This window comes from Diadema antillarum, unplaced genomic scaffold (assembly GCF_040938485.1).
Source record: "Diadema antillarum isolate AM-2024a unplaced genomic scaffold, OU_Dant_1.0 seq00001229_RagTag, whole genome shotgun sequence".
Lineage (NCBI taxonomy): Eukaryota > Metazoa > Echinodermata > Echinoidea > Diadematoida > Diadematidae > Diadema > Diadema antillarum.
In genome coordinates, this window is record NW_027272017.1 from 164,055 (window position 1) to 188,788 (window position 24,734).

Genomic DNA, 24,734 nt, shown 5'->3' on the forward strand with positions numbered 1-24,734 from the left:
ACAGAGTAACCTCTCGTTTCCTCAAACCAAGGACATAATATCCGAAGTAGGTGAAGATGGAGTGGTATACAGAGATGAAATGCAGCCTAGAGGAAGAGGTATGTAAATGATGCTGGGACCAGAGCTGCCAACTAGTATATTCTAACAATATTTAGTTGTTGTTCAATGGTTGTTTTTCTTCATCTAAATAAAACAAATGTATGTTTTTAAATTGATTTTCGTTTCCTAGAATTATAGTTTGCATTCTTCATTATCATATTTTATGCTCCTATTTATTATGGATCTGAGCTTTGATTCCAACATGTACTTAGAAATAGCCTTGTGTTTTCTATTTCATTGTAATTTACTGCATCTACTTTTGTATCTTATTTGATATTCTTAATTATATGTGGATGATTTTTATATGGCATTGTTCAGTGATAGGAATTGTACTTGGTTGATGTCATATAAATTCAGAATTCAAAATTAAGATTAATATCATTAACATTTCCCCCTTCTTAAAAAAAAAATGTTTTTTTCTTTACTGTGTCTCAGTATGTTTATTTGTTTTTCTAATTTGCAAAGCATGGTAGCCCTGTAGAATTATAGGAAACTTGTATCTTAGGATTAGTTAAAATGTAAGCCTATGTGGGCTTACAATGGATTTTAGTTTATTTATTCATTTATTCAAGATTTCATGCGTGTTCACAAAATAGGATTGCATACAAATGTATGCAAGTACATCTCGTATAGCCAAGACAGAATATAGACAATAAGTATACATTGATAAGAAGCAGTTACAGGATAGTATACAACTCCACTAAGAGAGCTACTAAGTACATTCTTCAAGGTAACGAACACGCAAGGGAATTGCAACATAAGCTTAAAGCTTGAAAATGGTTGCAACCCCCGTGCACACAATCTATATGCTTGCAAATAGTTTAAATGATACTTGATAGGAGTTGGGGGGGGGGGGGGGTATTTACAAAGAGAGCATGAGAACATGAGGGGGAAAGAAGAAATGCATGTGTGGTGCCTATTTGTCCTGTCGGACATTGACAAGAGGGAGCAAGAAAAACTTTAAAGTGTCAAGTGATTATAAGCAAATTATACTGATTAAATTGATTAAATTTCTCATAAATCCCATTCAAATGTCGATTTCAGGGGAAATATATGATCACAGCAAGTTTAATAGTTAATAGTATCCAGGAGTTCAGCGTGAAGCTGATAATAGAATATGTTTGATTGACCTTTTGAAAGTAACTATTTTTTGTAAATTACGAACATGCTGAGGTAGCGCATTCCAGACATCAGGACCGCTATGTCTGACTGATTTATAGGCTAGTACAGTACCAGGGTTCACTAAATGTATATCTGATGCTTGTCTCGTGGGATACGAGTGAACTGCACTGTTAAGTTGAAACATTGTCGAAAAAGAGACAGGTGATAGGTCTTGCTTAGAACGAAACATGAAGAGGGCAGTCTGTAGGAAATGTATATCATCTACTTTTAAACATTTTAATTTCAAGAACAATGGGTCTGCATGTTCTAGGAAACCAGACCCTGTACATATGCGAACAGCTTTCTTTTGCAACAAAAGGATATTATCTGTCAAACTCTTTGACGTTGCCCACAGAATATTACAATACGAAATATAAGGTAAGATAAGAGTGTTATATAACATCAAAAGCACTTTGTCAGAAACAAAACTTTTTACTTTATATAATATACCAATATTGCGGGATATCGGCGTAGCGATATGATTCACATGGTCACTCCAATTAAGTTTATCATTAATATATACGCCAAGGAACTTTGTACATGTTTTCCTTTCAATGCGGGTACCATCTAGATTGACATTAATTTGTGGAGCACCTGAGCATTTCCTCCCTTTAAAGTGAATGAAATTAGTCTTCTGCACATTCAGCGATAGTATGTTACTCCTGAACCATGATGTTAGCTTTGATAATTCTGAATTAATAGTGAGTTCAAGGGTTCGAACATCACGATGAGATAAGAAAACACTGGTATCATCAGCAAATAAGGTATAGGTCAAGATTGTTGAAACATCACAAATGTCATTTATATAGATGAGAAATAAAAGTGGGCCTAGAATGGATCCCTGTGGAACACCACATTTCAGATACAGAATGTCAGAATTAACAGAGTTGCAGTGAGAAAACTGTCTTCTCATTGACAAGTAGCTAGAAAACCACTGATAAGCCACACCCCTTACACCATAGTGACAGAGCTTAGACAGGAGGAGCGAATGGTCAAGTGTGTCAAATGCCTTACTAAGATCCATAAACACACCAATAACATGCTCACGTGCAGCTAGAGCACTAAAGACACAATCATAAAATTTCAAAAGGGCATGGTCAGTTGAATGAGACCTCCGAAATCCATACTGTTCAGGATTTAGAGAGTTATGTTTCTCCAAGAAATCATAGAGCCTGTTATATACAATTCTCTCTAAGATTTTAGAAAAGGCAGGTAAAATTGAAATTGGTCTGTAATTCGAGATTAACATTCTGTCATCTTTTTGTGGATAGGTATTACTTTGGCTAACTTAAATGAGGAAGGAAATACTCCAGTCACCAGAGAGAGATTACAAATATGAACAAGTGGGGTGTTGATTGAGCCAATGATTTGTTTCAATAAATATGTACTTATTTCATCATGTCCACAAGAGTGACTAGATCTGAATGCAGTAAATATTTCAAGAATTTAAATGCAGTCAGTAGGCTGCAAGAAGACTGAAAATTCTGAAGGGCCTTTCAGATATTCCCTAAAATTCAAGCAATTCCTATCTATCTTTTTAGCCTGGTTAGGTCCAACATTTGCAAAATAGGTATTGAAAGAGTTTGCAATGTCATCAGGAGAAGTAATTTCTTGTCCTTTGTCTAAGATTTTCTCTGGTGCAGAAGTATTGCCTTGATTACCTAAAACGCCCTTTATGACCCTCCAAGTGGAGGCAATGTTGCCTGTAGTTTTTTCAAATTGTGTAGTTTAAGACAGTTTACGAGAGGATCGAATAATTGATGTTAATCTATTCCGATATTTTTTGTATTTTTCAATGTTTTCCAGAGATGGTTTCTTTAATACTTCTTTTATAGAGAGCATTTCTTCTTTTTATTGATCGGAGTATACCACTAGTAATCCAAGGATGCAATCCCTGTTCCTTAGGTTTTGGCTTTTCATACGGAATGTGCTTATCAAAATGCCTGTAGAATTTCTCCCAAAAAATATCAAAAGCCGTCTCAGTATTTTCACAAGCAAGAACATCATCCCAATCTTCAGAAAGCAAGCTGGCTTTCAGACCAGACACCTTTTCGTCAGTAATCTTTCTCTTCTTATCGTTTCTCACTGGCCCATTCACATGAGACTGGTAACCATATAGTATGCAAAACACAGGTAAATGATCAGAAATTTCAGAGTAAAATAAACCAGACTGTGAAAAGGTTCTCGGAGCTTTTACAAAGATATTGTCTAATAATGATGATGAGAGACTATTGATTCTGGTTGGTTTATCTATCATTACAGAAAGGGCATTGGAATCAAGAATACTCCGAAAGCGGATTGAGTTAGGGCTGTTTGAAAGCAGATCAATATTGAAATCGCCCATTAAACAAACAGACTTATCACTTGAATTATGCTTTCAAGAAAGCATTTAATATGAATACAAATGTATGTTGATATTCTAAAGTACCGGTGCTCTAAAGGTATAAGAATATCAAAATACAGAAGAAGACAAATGTTCTATGTACATGATGACAGAATATGTACATGTATCTATACACCAACTTTTCAAGAAAGTAATCTAAGCATGTAACAATAGGTAAAACACATAAAGTATAGATAAAATGTATATGAAGTATACATGGAATTCAGTATATCAAGTGTGTGTATTTTGTTCTGATACTCTGTATTTTATTTGAACTTTTCAGGTTGTAATCATATTTTGTATCTTAATTCAACTTTTCAGTTCTGTATCAAGGCATTTAAAGAAACATTTATATTGATTGCTATATATTTATGTTATTTATCATAATCATTATTAGTGGTATAGTATTTATAAAAAAGTATAGAGTACCATATAGTTTCCAGTATTTGGTAACAATGTAATCAAATCAGGCCATATGAGCTTAAAAAGGATATGATGGAAACAGTTTTAATCGTTGGAAAGAACATCAACAACTACTGGGTAAATCTCATAACTTTCTGAACTATTCATCACAATGAATATATATTTAAATGAATCCATGAATCCAAAAATGTGTTTCATTGCATGCCATGCATCCTTACAGTCAACCAGGCATTTGCATCATAGATTAGACTTCTCTTGTTTCAGTGGAATCTTTTTAAAATTCTCCATCTATCGATTCATCTTTTTTTATTCATTTTTTCTCTCTCTTTGACACACACACACACACACACACACACACACACACACACACACACTCTTCTCTCTCTCTCTCTCTCTCTCTCTCAAGCTCTGTGTCTACCTTTTCCTTTACTTAGTACTATAAATATTAAGTCATCAATTTTCAAAGCATGGCTGGGCTACAGCTCAAGTGTCTTTTGACGAGCGCCGGGGGAAAATGTTTGACTCAGAACGTGTCGTCACGGCAACTTACAGCCACTTTGGGATTGACACTCTCCCTCTGATTGGCCCAGGTCATGCTCACACAAAAGATTTGATTTCTTTATAATGAAGTCATATGTTCTGAAGGTTTCCTCCTGAAATATTAGATCCCTTCTTGCAATGTCTCCTTATTCCTCTTCTGGGTTTTTTTTTTTTTTTTTTTTTTTTACATTGCAGGCTCAGCATGCACAAAATAGCCAAATTTTAGTGTGAACAGCCTTCGTTTCTAGCAAGTCAAATTTGAAATAGCCTTTGATTTCATTTTGGGAGTTTGGACATATGCTGGTGACATTATAGCGTCTTCTATCGCTTGATATCTTACATGAAATCTTAGAACAAATTTGTTGTATGATTTATAGCTAGTGTAAATGGTCACAGTAATTCCATTACTTCACCCCAAACCTCTCAAAGTTTTAGCAAATAACTGTAATGATAATAGATAATCTTTACAGTTAGATCTGCCATTCCAAACCACTGTTTCCTAAACATTATCCTGTGCTTTCTTCGCCAGTTAGCATGTTGGTTGAAATGCTTTCTTGAACAACTGGCATAGACATCTTGAATCTAAATGCTAATGAATGCAGATTATTTGATTCCCTTAACCCTATAAAGCCCAACATTGTGCCCCCCTACCATATTTTCATTTGCCACTCCTACACCCTTTACCCGATTTCAACCAAATTTGGTGACTTTACCTAAAATCTTATTGCGCACATTTTGATGTATGATTTAGCTATGTCCGATATTGCTGGTTGCCATGGCAACCGTAAACTGACAACCATGTTCGTCAGATTTTGCATGATTTTCTGTTCCAATTTCAGTTAACAATATAATAATGGATGAAATGGGGGTTTTCTTAGCTGTAATTTGCTGAAGGACCAAAGGGTGAAGTAATTATGTTTGTGAATTACCCTGAAATGGTCTTCCTATTATTTCCCTTATTTTCTATATGACATAGGCATCAAACAATAGATATAATAGAAATAATCAAAAATACAGCATTTTCCAAAGACTACCCTTTTATTTTGTGTTATCTTCACACAAGCTTTGCCTGTAATATCATTTATTTATCATATTATCAATCTGCAAACTCAAAATTTCAATGTTTTGGAAATATGAAATGCGATACCAATATATGTATCCATTCCTAGCAATACATCATAGGTTTTATATATTTCTTTATATTGTTATGAATAGTCCCCCATATGTTGACCTTGAGAAATTTCAACCATAACAAATAGTGAAGGTTGACTTGCTTTTCCTTTGTGGTAAATATGAAAGTGATTGATATAAAATAGAAGCATATATACTGGGGATAAAGAATTAAAAAGAAAAAACATGATTTTAGCGTATTTCCTACGTATTTCTTTATATTTTGGTAAATAGCGCCCTCAGTGGATGACCTTGAGAAATTTCAAATGTTGGGTCATGTAGAATATGAGTTGCTCTACCCATGTGCCAAATATGACGGTCATACATCACATAATAAAGAAGTTATATAGGAGGGGGGCACAATGTGCCCCCCCCCCCCCCCCCCCCCCCTTGGGCCTGGAAGGGGTCAAAATAGCTTGGGCTTTATAGGGTTAATCACCATTATGTAAGCATTGTCTTCCAGTTGAAACGAGGTATATCCTGAGTTGGCATGTTTTATCAAGTTTAAGTGTATCACTGAGTATAGTGATAAAAAAAGCATGGCAAGTTAAAACTAAGTGCCTGGTCACATTAAGGCTTAATGCAGGGGAGTGGACAGCGGATAGAGATGAAGAGATGATTGCATTTTGATTTGTGTGATTGCATTTTAATTTATGTGATTACATTTTAATATGTGTGATTGCATTTTAATTTGTGTGATTGCATTTTAATATGTGTGATTGCATTTTAATTTGTGAGATTACCATGTAAGAGATCATGTACCTCGGTAGCCTTTAATGACTTTGAGGCAGGAGAAAGCTCCCCTGGTCAACAACCTCGCCATGAAACTTGGAAAAAATGCTCTGACCAGTCTATAACATTATAGTCATGAAACAGTAGTGATGACAGTAACATGAATTTGACTGCATGGAATGAGAGTTTTATGCTGTGTATACTGTAATGTGGTTGGCAATTTACACAAAGTAAAATTGGAGTCTTACTCATAGAGAAGGTTTTTGTGATTTTTATTGCTGATATTACAGCACAGGAGAGCAAAAGAGTGAGCAAAAACAAATAAGATACTAGTAGTAGCAATAGAGTCACAACAGGCTGGATGTTTTAGAAAAGCACACACACATGCACAGTCTCATAGACATATCACCTGTTTAAGATTTCAGATTTCTCACTCATTTTCTATATAGGCCTGATTTGATTGTAATAATAATAATGATAATAATACAGGGTACTTATAAAGCGCCAGTTCCACATAGTTAACATGCTCAAGGCGCAGTAGAAGAGTAAGTTATGAAATACAAAAATCCTTACACAAACATGCACATGAAAATGAATGACACAATAATGATGATGAAAAAATATGCATCATAATATACAGTTCTACTGGAAAATGGTCATGAACAAATGAGTCTTGAGGGCAACTTTAAAGGAGTCAACATTCGAAATGTGATGGATAGCTTGAGGCAACTGATTCCACAGGTAAGGTCCAGCTTGTGCAAATGACCGATCCCCCCATGATTTCTTCGTTTTTGGAACAACAAGCAATTATGTCCAAGTAATCAATTTATCTTCATAATATGCATAGTGTATGGGGGTAAATTTGCATTTAAACCACTGTCAAAATACCATGTACAATGAGCAGAGGTATAGTATACCATTTACATATCATTCTGATCCACAAAGACTCAATAACAAAAGCCATGCTGCTGTTATTATATACTTTTACTGCTGTACTACTGCTGCTACTTCTATCACAATTGATGTTTGGAATCATAATGGTCAATGTAATATCATTAGATTTTCTGTATTCCTTCAATTTTCTTATTATTACTGTAGTCATTATCATAAGTATTATAATTGTTATTATCACAACATGATCATCATTATTATTATCTTTATTATTATTATTATTATCATTATTATTATTATTATTATTATTATCATTATTATTATTATTATTATTATCATTATTATTATTATCATTATCATCATTATTACTATTATTATTATTATCATCATCATCATCATCATCATCATCATCATTATCATTGTCATTATCATCAGTATCATCACAGTCATCATTATTGTGAACCTGAGCAGACCTCCATATTGTGCACTGTTTTTTTTTAACTTATATACAGTATTCATCTTAAATGCATGTGAAATTGTTTCACATTGCATTTGTTTTAAATGAAATCGTCCTTGAACTCAGCCACCTTTGGCATCACACACTTCAGTCAATACTGATATAACCATTGATGAGTGTGCATGTGGCCTTTCATGGTGGACCTGCTGCACACACGGCAGGTGGACGAACACTCCCCGGTATTGATCAATCATACCCAATATAGTTAGAGACAGTAACAATGGCAAATTATGCGAGCAGGCAAGTTATATCCAAGGCCAGGCGTATACAATGGCAAATGGGTAGTATTACATTGCTAGAGGATGTAATAATACTCACTCAGAGTTATGAGACCTTTTGGTTGCCATAGCGATGTCAGGCTGAACTGATGGTGAGGTGTATTCATGTCATATCTGAAGAACTGTGCATGAATGCAAGGAAAGTAGAGTCAAGGTTATATGAAATAAATAATGTCAGTGTGTACATTTTATTGGTAATTAATAGAAATGAACCCGTATATTACACAGACATGAATGTTCACACAAATACACATAGGCCGACATGTACACATTTATGCACATATATTCATGTTCATATATTCAATTACTCTTTTGTTTTTTGGTTTTTTTTAAATGCTATTTTGCCTCCATGCATCTTTTTCCAAGTCTTAACTAGTATGTATGATATTCATGATGTGTTTTCCAAGATAACTTTCAAATGAATGGCAGGATTTGCCATATCTGTTTAGTAGCTTCCAAAACTCATATGCTGACCATAAATCAATGATGTATTGTGATGGCAATTTTTGCTTAAACTGAGAATGCCTGCCTTCCTACAGTATCAGAGAAAACTGACCTCAGCATACCCAACTTCAAAACAAATAGTGACTCAATCATTTTGCCACAAATTACCATTAGGCCCCTATACTTAAAAGATAAATAGAAAATATATAGACACTTTTGAGTTATCTGCATGGAGCAAGTCTTACAAAATAAATGCACAAGAGCATCCTGTTTTTGTTTTTGTACACTCAAGGCAGAGAAAAGATTAGATCGAGCTGCGGACTAAAGGGTTTTCCTCTATTAATGTCAAGGGATTTCAAAAATGAGAGTTGTTCTGATCTCAGAATAATTTGAATTACCACTTTCTGCACTGAAAGAAGAAGAAGAAGAAGAAGAAGAAGAAGAAGAAGAAGAAGAAGAAGAAGAAGAAGAAGAAGAAGGAGGAGGAGAAGGAGGAGGAGGAGGAGGAGAAGGAGGAGGAGGAGGAGGAGGAGGAGTAAGAAGAAGAAGAAGGGCCAATATTGTGTGGAAATGGATGAATCATTAGAATTGAATTGTATGGATACAGATTTTTTTTTCCCTCATTCTCATACTAATTGTCTAATATTTCAAAAGTATGTCCATAAAGTGCTTTGCACAACCCACAAAAAGATAAGCTTATTAAAATGATGCACCCTGCTATGATGCTTCTGTAGCCCATGTGTGATAAATTACAAGGAACAATTTTCCAGGATATTGCACGTAATGAACTGTTCAACGTGCTCACAGTAATTCATTTGTTCAGAGCTGCACCAAGATTTGGAGTGCCGTGCGAGTTGTTTGAGATAAAAGGTTCGGTGCCAGGTTTGGCATGCGGCCCTCTGCATTATTGATCGTGTTGTCAATAATTTCTGCATTTGAGTCACGTTGCCGTAGTAATTTCCCAGGCTGAGAGAGAGGGAGAGAGGGAGGGTGCGAAGATTCCAAAACGACGGCAGCTCGCATGCAAGGTGTCAAGTTCATCAAATGAATGCCTGGGTTGAATGAAGGAGATTGGAGTGTGTAGTACTTTGAAATAACATGTGTTCATCAATCCTCAAACAAACAAACAAACAAAAAATACTGTTGTGTTTTGTACCAAATCAAAATTTGAATTTGAGCTTCTTTGCCTTGTTACTGTTTTCTTTGAACTTAAAAGTGTCCTAAAGATGACATTGTCATAGAAACATCCATGCAATCAAACAATGGATTGTCCCTGCCTGCAGATGGCTGAAATTGACTTGAAATATTGGTTGCACAGCAGACACATACACATGAAAAGTAGTCTGTGCTATAGATTTGAACAACTAATGATGATACTACTTTAGATAATTAGTGTACAATGGAAAAAATTATGTACTCTCAGAGGTACAATGCTGGACATCATTATGAAATGTTGGCAGGATGTTGTGAAGTTGTTTTATTTGATCCCCTCTGGAAAACAAATAGACAAAATCTTATATATCTCCTTTCTGCAAGACTGCCCTTCCAAAAGTGATAGTACCTACAGAATTGTAATCTCAAGGGATATTTCAGCAAAAGTAGTGACGCTACAGGCTTTGATAGCAACTCTACCTGAACAGTCAACTGTGCAATCATGTCATGATGTTGTCAGCCAGTATAGCCTTGAGGCCATAGATTTATTTATTCATCTTTATACATAATATGTGATGGCAATCCTGTAAATCAAGGCTTGCGAGGCTTGTTTCAATAACATGTCAAACATTATTTTAGATATTATCACTTTTTAGTCTACTGTCCTCCACAAGAAGCACTGATTTGTTACTAAGGCTCAGTGACCCCTAGAATTGGGGGACATTCCTCCCATACAGCTATTTAAAGGGGGTTCTTAACGAATGAAATTGTTGTACTGTAGAATCAGTTTCACTGTGAAGAACAGAAAATTTGTAGTCAGTTGTATGTCCTCATGAGTGTGTACATTTGCATCATGATACTTTGTGGTACACATAGGTTTGTGGATCAAATATTCAAATAAACCTTATTCAGAGACTCCAACCCCAAGCACCGTCTGATCGGGAGATTCTCCCGCCTGAAACCCCTAGCAAACGGGAGACTCCAATTTGATGTGCGCAAAGCGCACATCACAAGCACAAAGCGTGAATTTCCTTGCGGCCGGAGTCCAGGGCCCGCTTAAGGGCCCTGGAAGCTCTAGGGTTCTAGATGCTCTCTCGTGCTATCTAAGGCTTATTTTTTAACATACAATGATATTAAGTAAGAAATCATTTCAAGCGGGAGACACAGAGCCAGGGCGGGAGAAATTAAATCTCAAGCGGGAGAACGGGAGATTTTGCAAAAATGGGCTTTCGGCGGGAGATCTCCCGTCGAAAATGGGAGAGTTGGAGTTTCTGCTAATTGCCCAAGTTCAGCAAGGTGAGACATAGTGTTGGTACAAGACATAATATATATGATTATAGAAAGAGAGTGAGAGAGATGTTTGCATATGCTTTTCTCTATTTTCTTAATATTGTATTTGCATACCTTTACTACTGGTGCTCAGTTGAATTACCAGCTTATGACAATTCTACAATCTATAGTAGATGTTGTTGTAACAGAGTAGACACACAATATCCCTCCCTTCTGTATGAGGTCATGTTTTATCTTAGAAAGCACAGAGAATCTCCACCCCTCTTCAATCTTTTCTTCTTCCCATTGTATGAGGCACAGTGAAAGAATAGACCTTTAAAGAATAAGAATCCTATACCCCATTCATACACAAAGTTGGCTTCAGAAGCACCCCTGGAACGACTTCAAGTTCCGTAAATCTCACTTTCTTCAGTGACAGAACACTGTCACTGTAAATGCCTGTTGTAAACACCGTAAATGCCCTGTGTAAATGGGGTACTAGTTGCTTTTACACAAATCTTCCCAAAATTTCTTTTGGGGGTCATAGATTTTAAAAAAAAAAGAAATCTGTCCTCACCTTTTGTCCCCTTGCATCCCCATAGACATCCTGGTTTCCTGTTTTAAACCCTCTTTGGAGGTGACCTGACTTGTCTAGAGAGCAAACCCCAGCGTGAGGCCAGGGCAACTAGCAATGCATACCCTGGGACCAGGGTAAATGGGATGGGAGTGGGGAGTTGATAAATAAGAGATGAGGAGAGTATAGGCCTCTTAAGTGGCTACAAGCCCTCCCTGGATTACCCTGACCACACTGAGGATATTAATGTGCTGTCTCCCTTGGACTATATCAAACATTCATACTGTACCACCACCACGTTGGCCATTCCCAAGAGAAAAATAGGGAGTTTTGTCTTTTTGTCTCATTTTGTTTTGTCTTCAACACCCTGTCCTTGATATCTTTGTTTCTCTTTGTTGTGGGACAACAGTTCTTCTGCGTTGTGCCATCCCCAATTGTACATCGTTTGTTTATTAAGCAAATCAAGAAAAAGACAAGAGTTGTTTTTGTCATCATTAATTGTTAATGTGAAGCTTCACATTACTTTAGAAGAAAAAAGAGAACTTCAAAATGCTTAAGCAAGGAGTTGTATAAAAGAATGGCCCATGAAATCATAATTCTTCTACTCTGCAAAGGGCCTACAGCCATTAACACCTTTGTCTTCGAGTTGCTACAGATACTTTGGTCAATGCCATAAGACTCATTGGTGTCCAGGTGTGAATGGTGGGACAAAGTAGTAAAGGCACTCTTGGGGAGGCTTTTTACACTTCTACACAAAAAAGACAACCACAAATAGATTTCTTGACCCCATCACCTTCTAGCTTGCAGTGAACTTGGTGAAAATATCTCTCGCCTTCTTGTTTCTGTCTCCCCTGCTTCCTTCCAAATTGTTTCAATCCCCTGAAGATGAAAAAAAAAACCCAACAAAACAAAACAAAACAAACAAACAAACAAATCACCTGGCATTAAAATAAAAAGTAAAAGTAGTTTATGATTGTTCTGTGATTGTAAGCAGAAGTTTAATACTATTCATGAAGAGTATAAAGAAGAAAAGTTGTGCGATGCAGTTTCCGTACATGATGCTAATATAAGATCTGATAACTAACCTATAATAGATGTCATCTAATTCCTCACATCATGCTCTATGCACACACACACACACACACACACACACACGCACACACGCACACACACACACACACACGCACACACGCACACACACACACACACACACACACACACACTTTGTGCAAAAAACTGTTGGCCATGATCCAAATGTGCGATATTGAATAATTTGCGTGGAATTACTATTTGTCTGGCGTACATAATTAGTAAGAGCAGTAATTGTATGCATTCTACTACACAAATGCACAAACCTCCTACTTTAAAGGTAGTAATCTCCAGCTCTTTGAATTCCTTGCTGAATTTCTCCCCAAAATTATAATGATAGCACTTGAACAGCAGGTTTAGGATAAAAGGAATAAAAGTAAAATTTCTCCAAGCATTTCATTTTTCAGTTTCACTGATTGAACAAGTGATCACCCCAAGACAAAATTGTGTTTGAACAAAATTGTGTTATTCTTTAAAAAAAAATGCTATACCACTACTATCAATGCACTATTACAAGTGACTTATCTGCAGCTAATTATCAATTCAAGCCACAGTTAGTTAATCATTCTAGACATTTGACAACATTTTGCAAACCAGAGATTACACCATTTAAGGGTCATTGCAGCATTGTTGATCAATTTCCAATTTTAAAAAGTAGATCTAGAACAGTCAGTCATCAAGTAGGCTAAGTTTTTAACTGAGATAAATTACAAAAGAAGTGCAGAATTTGAGAGGTTTGTAGCTTTGTTCAGAAGGACACAAGCCCATTAGGCCACCAAGAAAGAGAGAGAGAAAAAAAAAAGATAATGATGGAACGTTTCATGGTTGAGGCATCACTCACTGGAGTGTGAATAATATTTAGCGCCGTTTGCCCGCTCCGACACTGTCGCTTCAAACATTAATCACCGGGGGGAATTTGGCATCATCCCGCGCTTGCTCACGATTTCTGTATGATGGATTCCAACGACGGTCGTTACCACCTCTTAAAGGTTACCTGCTGCTTCTATTATGACTAAGGAGGAATATTTCCTAGTATACCTATATTTTTTCCCTTTGCTCCAACAATTGAAATATGATGACTGCTCTGAATACAAGTAATTGCTGTAAATAATACAGATAAGTTTGTTTGTTTATTGATAACAACCCTAACGTACAGGTATGAAATGACAAAGTTGTGAAGTGGTAATTGATTTTGATTCTTTGAAATGGCATGATACTTCCAGGAAAGGTTACGATAGGTCAGTGTGAAGCTATGTCTCTCCTTTGAGCACAAGTGGTAGAATTCTTCACCACTTTGGGGTGAGAGTTGAGGAGAATAGAGTAAGCAGCGGAGGTGTGGAAGAAAATCTACCCATTGCCACTAAAAGTGGCAATACTCATAGTGAAATCATCACAACATTCATTCTCTGCTCTGAGCTTAATTTGCCGACATTTTTCATCAGTATTCAGCAATCAATCCAAACTTGACCTAGTCAGATGCTTGGGAAGTCCATTGAGGTACGCTAATGTGCCTTAATCAAACAGGAAAGCCGTGGTGATGCAGTAAAGATTAGGAGGATTAGGTAATCTCTATTCAATTTGCCAACATCTGTGGCAGCTGGCGAAGACACTCCAGCATATATTATGTGTTTGCCAACCAGCAAAGAAAGCACATTAAAGATCAATGAAAAACTGAGTCTTTTTATGTTGACCTTATGGAAGTAAGAATAATTATGACAGACTGAAAACTCACAGAACATCATTCACTATTTTGTCTTAATCATTTCAATTCGTTTTTAGAATCAAAGAGCTGGATTCTACGTACTACTACATGTAGAGGACATGGTGGAATGACAGGGTCTAGGGCATACCCCCTGGGCAATTACTTCGGATCATTCCCCTAACGCTAATCCTAACCCTAACCCTTATCTTTACTCTAATAATATCACCAACCAGTATCTAGCTGGGGGGGGGGGGGGGGGGGGATTGTCCTTGGGGGTAATTGCCCTGATGCGGAGTGACAGGCACACATTGTGTTTTGATGACAATTGTTTGGAGATGGTGTAGTCTGTGATTCACAGGTTACTTCACCACTCTAACCAATGAATCGATGTTTGGTTTAACATTTTGTTTTGTTCACAGATTTCATCAGCAAGGCGGAAATGAGTCGGCTCAGCTTGAAGCAGCTGATGACATACATCAAGAATCTGGTGGCAAGCAACCCCATCAAGAAGTCACGCTTCAGCGAGCAGGCCTGGATCTACCCGGACAAGACCAAGGACGCCATGGTGGCAGACTTCCAACAGAGGTACGGTACGAAACGAGGCCCCTCGCAGCTAGCTTCCGCCCCGGTAAACTCCATCCTTGATTTCATGCTCGAAGGGACGCTAGAGTTCAGACCGACACTTCACGAAGGTCCACTGACCGGGGTCCAGGGAATGAAAGTGATGGTCCTGTGTTCTTGTGCCTGGTTGATTCATATCTTGTTTAGATCATTAAAACGACATTGAGCATTCATTCTGGGTCAAGCTGATTAGGGTACCCTGTCCTGTGGCTAATTGTTGCCTGCTCTTATATGCACACACACACACACACACACACACACACACACACACACACACACACACTCACTCACACGCACTCACACACACACACACACACACACACACACACACACACACACACACACACACACACACACACACACACACACACACACACACACACATGTACACACTCATTAGGGCCTTGTAATATTATGCTCAGTGGCGAGTTGCAATCCAGTAATACTGTAAAGTCTGCAATTAAACAATGGGTTCCAATGGAATAGCAACTATTAACACTACTTGGCTGAGTTTTTAACAATATTTATTGAATTTGATCAGCCCAGAATGGGATTGGTACGCAGAAGTTGTGGACACACCTCTGTTCATCCCCCATAACTCTGCAATACCATTGTTCCCCCCCCCCTCCCATTTCTCTCTATCTCTGCCTATCTCGTACTATCTCTTGGTATCTCTGTCTGTCTCTCTTATCTCTGTCTATCTCTTACTATCTCTCTCTGTCTATCTCTTTCCCTCTCTATCTATATCTGTCTCAATCTATCCCTTACTATCTTTCTATGTCTATCTCACAATATTTCTATTTTTCTCTCCATATCTGTCTATCTCTTACTATCGCTCTCTCTCTCTCAGTCTATCTCCTACTTTGTCTATCTCTGTCTCTGTCTATCTCTTACTATCTCTCTCTCTCTCTCTCAGTCTATCTCCTACCTTGCCTATCTCTGTCTATCTCTTACTATCTCTCTCACTCTCTGTCTATCTCTTACTATCTCTTTCTCAGTCTATCTCCTACTTTATCTATCTCTCTCTCAGTCTATCCCCTACCTTGTCTGTCTCTGTCTATCTCTCTCTATCTCTCTCTCTCTCTCTCTCAGTCTATCTCCTACTTTGTCTATCTCTGTCTCTGTCTATCTCTCTCTATCTCTCTCTCTCAGTCTATCTCTTACTATCTCTCTCTCTCAGTCTATCTCCTACTTTGTCTATCTCTGTCTCTGTCTATCTCTCTCTCAGTCTATCTCCTACTTTGTCTATCTCTGTCTCTGTCTATCTCTTACTATCTCTCTCTCTCTCTCTCAGTCTATCTCCTACTTTGTCTATCTCTGTCTCTGTCTATCTCTCTCTATCTCTCTCTCTCAGTCTATCTCTTACTATCTCTCTCTCTCAGTCTATCTCCTACTTTGTCTATCTCTGTCTCTGTCTATCTCTCTCTCAGTCTATCTCCTACTTTGTCTATCTCTGTCTCTGTCTATCTCTTACTATCTCTCTCTCTGTCTATCTCTTATTTTGTCTATCTCTGTCTCTGTCTATCTCTTACTATCTCTCTCTCTCTCTCTCTGTCTATCTCTTACTATCTCTCTCTCAGTCTATCTCTTATTTTGTCTATCTCTGTCTCTATCTATCTCCTACTATCTATCTCTCTCAGTTTATCTCTTACATTGTCTATCTCTCTCTCTCTCTCTGTCTATCTCTTACTATCTCTCTCTGTCTATCTTTTACTATCTCTCTCTCTGTCTGTCTCTTACTCTCTCTCCCTGTCTATGTCTTACTTTGTTTGTCCTGGCTCTGTCTATTTCTTATACCTCTCTCTGTCTATCTCTGTCTATCTCAGTCTATCTGTTATCTCTGTCTATCTCTCTTCATCTCTCTCAATCTCTTACTATCTCTCTCCATCTCTCTCCATCTCTTACTATCTTTCTCTGTATATCTCTCTCCATCTCTTTCTATCTGTCAGAGCTCTTCCATCTATGTACTTATTTTTCTGTTCATCTGTCTATCCATCTCTCTTTCCTCAGTATTTCATGAATCTAGACTCATGGGTCTAGGGCAATTACCCCCTGGGCAATTACCCCAGACCTTTGCCCTGACCCTAAACCTGATCCTAATCCTGAACCTAATCCTAACCCTAACCCAAATTCTAACCCTAAACCTAACCCGAATCTTTACTCTAACCATGTCACTAACCGATATTTGGCGGGGGAGGGGGGGGGGAGGGGGGGGGTGTAATTGCCCCAATACAGGACTCATACATGTATTTTTGTAGAAGAGTAGCTTACTGTAAAATGCAATATTTTCGCGGCATGAAATTTTTGTGACTCGGAGGCGATGGCCTTTTTTACAGCATGAAATTTTTGCGAGTTGCCTCTAACATGCAATGCATATAGTGTATACAAGAACTTTCGTGTGCATTTTGATTTTACGAATCTTGGCTCTTGCGAAATTTGCGAAAGTAAAATGCACGCGAACATTCCTCGTTTTACAGTATACTCTAAATTACACTTAGGCTCCTCAATGCACATGCACCTACATGCACATGCACCTACATGTACCCCTACATCTACACAGTTAAATGAATGTGCTCATCTATAGGTCCATATATGTGAGTGTCCAAAGCTGGAATGGTATCTTTCATTCTGGTTTTCTCAATAGAGATTGTATTACACTGTCATTCAGACTAGATATTGTGATACTTCACCCAGATGCATCATCATTTGGGGGTATCATATTCTCCTCAAGCCACCCCACATTTTTCTCATGTACAGGATTCCATGTTGGAAGAGACATAAGCTAGGTTTTCTGGTACTTTTTGTTATTCTTTTAAGCCTGCGACCATGTCTTGTTTTCTTCTCTTTCTTTTTTTCCCCCATTTCATGCACTTTAAAAGTGCAAGCTACAAAGTGCATTGTAACCATGCAATACAGCTAATATGATCATAATGGTCTACCAAGGGAGTGATTGGAAGTTTCATGGTACATAAGGTGATAGAGATAGTCTCATCATGCGAGACCCACTTATCTCTTACACTTTTTTTTATCTTCCCACAAAGGAGTTACTTGCTGTGTCACATATACAGCAACAAAATGAGAAAGAGAAGTTGAAGAAGCCGTGCTCCAAGAAATATAATATTCTACAAAGTCAAAAGGGCGTAACAGGATAGGCAAAAGATTTGTAGGACTCGAGGTATGTCACAAAAAGAAGGAAGCATCCACTTTCAAAAGAAAGAGACTGTTGAAGGAAATGAAAAAGAGGCAGCAATTTGAATATGTACAGACAAAGCATGGTACAGATAGATATATAGATATATAAGTAGATAGATAGATAGATAGATAGATAGATAGATAGATAAGATAGACAGACAGAAAGATGGATATATAGATAAAGATAGCTGTATAAATAGATCAAAAGAGCCGAGAAAAGTGTATATGAAGAGAAAAAGAGAAGACTAATGTATCTTAATGGATTTTTTTTCCTACTGGACTGAGGAGATTTTGACACGTGTTATTGCATTGACATTTTGCTTATGCTCATTACCAGCACCCTTTATTATACAACACCTACAAAGAGTCTTGTTATCTGATTGGTCAACTGCTCATCACGTGACACTCATTAAAAAAGTACCATTTCACGCTGTTGCTGTCAAGAGTGCTATTCTTGTCGAGCAGTTTTGGATATTGTATTGTTGACGTCATCCCTGTACATTCATTCCCATGATAGGCTTTTAATCAACTCATATAGTTTTGCACCATTGCACTCTCCCGACGTCACAACATACATACTTTTGCAATGTGCACTCAGTCACTGATGCTGCCAATATTTTCAGCTGGTTGCTCCGTTGTGTATTTGTGCCATAATGATAAACCAACCAAAGTGGTTGCCATTTCTGTACAATATTCAGAAATTGGCATGCACTACATTTCTTTGTTGATGTCAAAGGTGTTTGTATGAAACAAATAGTGAATGGTTTTTACTTCATAAGATTTTGCATTGCCCAATAGTGAAAGATCTTGTTCTGCTGAACTCAAATGACCATTCATTATCTAATATATAAAGTGCAAGACCTGATGAGAATGCTTTATCTATGGCCATAATGCTTGAGTAAAGAATTGACCTCCAAAATGCATTGCAAATTCTTCAAAATCTACCTGACACTCCCCCAAATAATTTGATGCAAAGAGGAAACTCAAAAACACTGTCAAAAGCAGTGAATTCTGGTGATAAATCAGTAGGTATGCAGTAATTGTAACACTGTCAGAAGCAAGAATATACGGTGGTAACGTAATTAACCCGTTGAGGATGAGTCCCGAGTATACTTGGGCAGGTGTCTATGGAAAATGTGTGTTGTAGCAAATCAGTCCATCCTCAACGGGTTAGGCATGCAATGATTGCAAGAGTTACTAGACTAAATGGTCTCACTACATAAACCATGGTACTCTGTAGAAGAAACTATTCCCAGTTTTTGTGTGGTGCAGATTTTATTTTTTCAGGAGGAAAATCTCTATAGAAAGATTTTATAGAAAGAGACAATCCTCAATGCTACTGTTATTTTGTATGTGATGTAAAAAGTGGTAGAGTATCATTATTTTTTGTGAAGATAAAGTATTACTTGTCATATTGATAAAGATATAAGTACACCTCTTCAAACATTTGGTATGTGTCTAAGTTATCTCCTTAGGTTGTGCCCATGTGTATCTTTATCTCTCTTTATCTCTCTATATATAAAATGTCCGTATAATGAATGAAATTATGAAAACTCTAAAAGCTCATCAGCAAAGAATCTGTAATCTTACTATGATGTAACATGGATATGTCTTTAAGACAACTCCATGCATATGATATCAGCATCCTATCAGCATTATGCCACTTCATGTCAAGTATTCATTCATTTCTCTCATTTTCATCATGGGACAGATTAGTAAAATTGACTCAGCTGCCTGAGCCCCTGATCCAGAAGTTCAGCTTCTTCCAGGTGGTCCGCTATGGCCCCCATGGTCACTACAATGCCCATCTGGACTCTGGGGACTCCATTGGGAGTTTGCCCTGCTGCCACCTCACCAAGCATAAAAGATGCAGCATCTGCAGGTGGGTTGGAGGGGTTGCCATGGAAACAAGAGTCATGATGGGTCATTCTAATACACCAGTTTGCTAGTGCTTCAGAATTCCGTGCATGCCTCCGTTTTTGTGTCACATTCTCTTCCTGGCGTGTATTTTCCCATAGGCTGTTGCAACCTAGCAACAGTTAGTGCCTGCCAAGTGATTTATGCAGTAGTGACTGAATTGAAATGAGGCAGTTTTGAGGCAGTTTTGATGCAAAAACCCAATGCCAGCAGTCCGTCCAGAGACATTTAAAAACTTAAACATTTGAGTGAATATGCCTGTGTGTGGGGTTGCAAGACATTGGACATCATCCCAACATGTGAAATGCTGCAGCTGGCGAGCTCCTTTAGATAAGTTTCTTTTTACTACCTGTGTCGTTTTGACATTGTAGACTAATTTGCCACCCATACAACACGCACACAAACACACACACACACACACACACACACACACACACACACACACACACACACACACACACACACACAAATATACTTGGATTCTGTGTTTGATAGGTATTTGGCAGTAAAATACATGCATGTATGAGGATAGTGATTCTGATTTATTTTTATTCTAGCATGATGGTGTCCAAATGTCACCATCATTATATCATCAAAAGCACACCAATCCTATCTAGAGCTTACTGGAAATACAGCTTTGCAATTTAAAATTTGTCCCACTTTGATAGACATTGAATTGATGAAGTTTGGAGAAATCTTTCTAAATTTCAATTCTTGGAGATCTATCTCTGTTCTCGTTGTATGATGAATATGGTGACATGTCCTCAACTTTCTTTCATCTGGTGTCCCTATTGGCTAGATTCATGACGATTATGGTGTATCTGAATGATGTAGAGGAGGGCGGAGAGACGGCTTTCATCGTCGCCAACAACGATACGTTTGATGATGTGGTGAGTGTGGCTTGATCAGGGACGCCTTTCTTTTCTGTAATGTGAGGCATCTTACCACTAAGCTGAAAAAGTATACTCACCTTTGAAATTAGTTTGTATAAATAGAAGCGGAAAAATTACAGGAACAGGAAGGTGAAAGTCTGAGCAAATTCTGATCAAAACTAGAAAAGTTATGATTTCTTTTTTTTAAAGTTGTGCTCAATCAAGCACAAGTTGCCACTTGAAAGTCAGCCATTGTTACAGCCAATGGTCTTATTGACATAGAATTTGTTATCAGTGTATGTATGTGGTAGTATGTCTTTTATGCGATAGAGCCTTTGTTGAGGTAGAAATACACTTATCAGGTGTAGAAGGCCAGATGAAGCCAAAATTTTGAACACAGCAAGTTGAAATTTTCCCATCTATTGTTTCTATTTTCCATTTTCAATACTGCTACAAAATCTAAATTTTATGGAAATTTTAAAGGCTTGTAATGAACTGCAAATCTGTCTGTTAAGTTAAGTCTTGTAATGATCAATGTTCCAGAGTAACAACACATCTGCTAGCAAGGTTTGTGAATGACTGAAAGACATGTTCTCCTATAGAGATACGTGTACAATGAAAAGTATACCTGCTGCAGACCATTTTGGAAGTGAAATCGAGAAGGACCATCATATTCTGAGAGTACCGTCATAAATCACTTTCCATTTAAAAGAGAAAGAGAGTATAATACTTTGTCAGTGATATGATCAGACTACTCTGAATTGAAAATATGAAATTTTAAAAGAAAAAACAAAAACAAAAACAGAGATATCAAGTTTTCCTTACGTTTTTACATATCTTCAAGCTAGTATGAGCCAATGTGTGAATAGTTATCACTTGCCTTTGGCAAGAGAAAGTGATATGGGGCAGTAAGAGAAGCAAATCAAATTGAAGCCTTCTATTCTATTATGAAAGATCCTCTGATTACAGTTAGTTTATTGAGGTTTCCATGACCGGGCAATAAAATCTGCTGCTATTGAGTTTGATTGACATGATGCAATAATATATGATAGATGCTGACATTTTGCATTATCATCAGCTGAGAACAAGAATGGCTTTAGCATTACCCTCTGGCAATATTGCCTTTTTGCATCTCACCTCAATAATTGTGCAAAATATGTTATTTACATTTGACTCGCAATGCAAATCCTTCAGAGAATCTCTCCTTACTCAGCTGAGAACAAAAATGACTTGAGCATTACTCTTCAGTAGTAATGCCCTTTTGCATCTCACCTCAATAACTGTGTAAAATGTGTTGTTAGATTTGACTCGCATTGCCAATGCACATTCTTCAGAGAATTTCTCCTCATTTCGTGCTCATTTGCAGGATCTTCGGGAGAGCGGACACATCAATCTGAACAACTACTGCCGGGAGTCCAACCTCCGCATCCGTCCCGAGAGGGGCAAGGCGGTCATCTGGTACAACCACTTTGTGGACGAGGCCACGGGCTGGATGGGCCAGGTTGACCACTACACCTGGCACGGCGGCTGCCCCGTCATCCGCGGCGAGAAGTGGATCATGAACAGGTGGATCAGTGCCAGCAAGGATCCCGAGGTAGATCTAGCGTAGGACGTCAGGATCAGGGCGAGATCATCTCCAAATAATCATGCAGTAGTTACCCCGACTAGAAAATTATTCGACAAGATCTGCTATGCAGCAACAGCTCAGTGGATGTATGCACTGCCAAAGACATTAACTACTAAAGACAGTCATGACCTCTGCAGTTGACATACCTTCTTATGCTTAATTCTGTTTTTAATGAAAATTTTCTTGATCATGTGAGAGTGATATAACATATGCACATTGCTGTCTAATTATTTTTTGTTAAATGTTATTTCATTTGTTTCAATTTCTTCTTTTAATTTCTACAAATCCACCCTGCCCTATCTTTCTTATTTGGCTCACATTTGAATAACGTCTACTGTTCCATTCTTTTACATCTCACGAGACAAAAGCACCTTGTTGTATTTTACATCATTTGCTACACCTAGAACCTATCAGATCTCATAATCAAAGTCTATGGCAATTTCACTATGTTGTTGGGAAAGGGTTAGTTCAAGAAAAAAAAAATTCTATGTGTGTGGTGTGTGCACATAGCAGGCATATGTGAAATGTCATTGTCTTGAAATGACATGTATGTATTAATGCAGGCAATTTGAGGTTGCTACAGATAGACTGTATTTGATAACTTTTTAGCAGTCAAAAGCTAGTGATATATACTCATGAGTTGCTCAGTCTTCCACAATTGTATAGATACAGTGAGCTGTGGCTTTTCATTGTAAAGATCTTTTGGGCAAATGACTTACCTGTAGAGCTAGGTGATATGATAACAGACTGCAGTACTAGGAGTAGATTATAGACTTCCTTTTTGAGAGATTAATGGCATACAACTCTTGTTACCATGGAAATGAAACCTTTGTTGCTTCTACATCATCTATCCTCAGAGCTGTTTAAAATGTCAAAGCTGCTGCAAGCACAGAAGCATGAAACAATATTATCGTCTAGTCTTTATCAAGTTGGCAACTCTTAAATTTAGTGCATATCACATGTCAGAGAAAGATTGAATGGAACTAGTTGAATTCATTAAATTTGTACAAATCAGGAAAAAAATGCCAATTTAAGGATCAGATATAGATAAAGCAATTACAAGGATTTTTAAAAATTGTACAACTGAAAGAAACAATTACAGGCTAAGAACAGTTAGCTTAGAAAAGAGAGAGTATATGTCATTTTACCTCATGAAACAGTAATAATGAAGTTTAAAAATCCTAATAAGGAGATACAGTATTGAACTATAGAGAATTGGTGTCTTAGGCTTGATGGGTTAGGTGTAGTTCTGCGTGAGGGGGATACTCAGTTGTAGTTTAGATTTAAGTTATCAAACAGACATCTTGCATGATTATTCAGAATTGATATAAGCAATCACCTCTCGGCTTAGGACGTCATGTTGCATGTTTATTTGGAAACGAAAAATTACTTATGTATGTTCTAATGAAACTTGACAAAGACATGATGGAAATGTTGATAATGTTGATAATGAAGATTCATGAATATTCATGTGATTTGTACTTTAAATAACATCATAAGCCATATTCTAGCCCAGAGGATGTGTGCAACGTTCGTTGAAATTTTATAGCAAGCTGCCAAGCTTAGCCTTGACCCTGTGCAGCTACTATGTGTGAAAGCCGTCAGTACAGACTTACAATTAAGTAAAAATATGTGTATGTTTATATGAATGCAGTTGGAAAGAGAGACAAAGTTAGGGTTGATTGTGAATTAGGAATGTAAACTATCCAACAAGGCATACTTTTACTTTGATTTTTAGATCAGATCTGACAGACCTTTTTTTGAAACTCATTTGTTGATATATCTTAAAGGAAATATATAAAAATTGTGATGAAGACCATCATTTCATAATTAATTTCAAAATTTTTAACTTCATCTTGAGCTGTGTTTGTAGCCTTTTGCACATGTAACATTGGGTGGAGTAGGAATTATGTTTCATGCATGTTGTGCCTTACTTGAGATAGCTTGGTAAAGTCTATAATTCATATAACATCGGTATGGCATTTACACCTCACTTGGTGGGGGACATTTCATTTGATGAGGGCCCCCTCTTCATCTCTATATATTATTCTATTTTTTTCTCTCTCTTTCTTTCTCTTGCA

The 24,734-nt window shown here is 37.4% G+C and overlaps 1 protein-coding gene across 1 annotated transcript in view; it reads left to right on the forward strand.

Moving 5' to 3' along the window:
• Window positions 1-22,635, forward strand: part of LOC139745014 (transmembrane prolyl 4-hydroxylase-like) — a 28,628-nt gene extending 5,993 nt beyond the window's left edge. The window contains exons 6-9 of the mRNA XM_071655421.1: window positions 14,844-15,009; window positions 19,949-20,119; window positions 20,954-21,044; window positions 22,393-22,635. Of these exons, the coding sequence (XP_071511522.1) occupies window positions 14,844-15,009; window positions 19,949-20,119; window positions 20,954-21,044; window positions 22,393-22,635 (671 nt within the window). The remainder of the gene's footprint in view (window positions 1-14,843; window positions 15,010-19,948; window positions 20,120-20,953; window positions 21,045-22,392) is intronic.
• The last annotated feature ends 2,099 nt before the right edge of the window (window positions 22,636-24,734 follow it).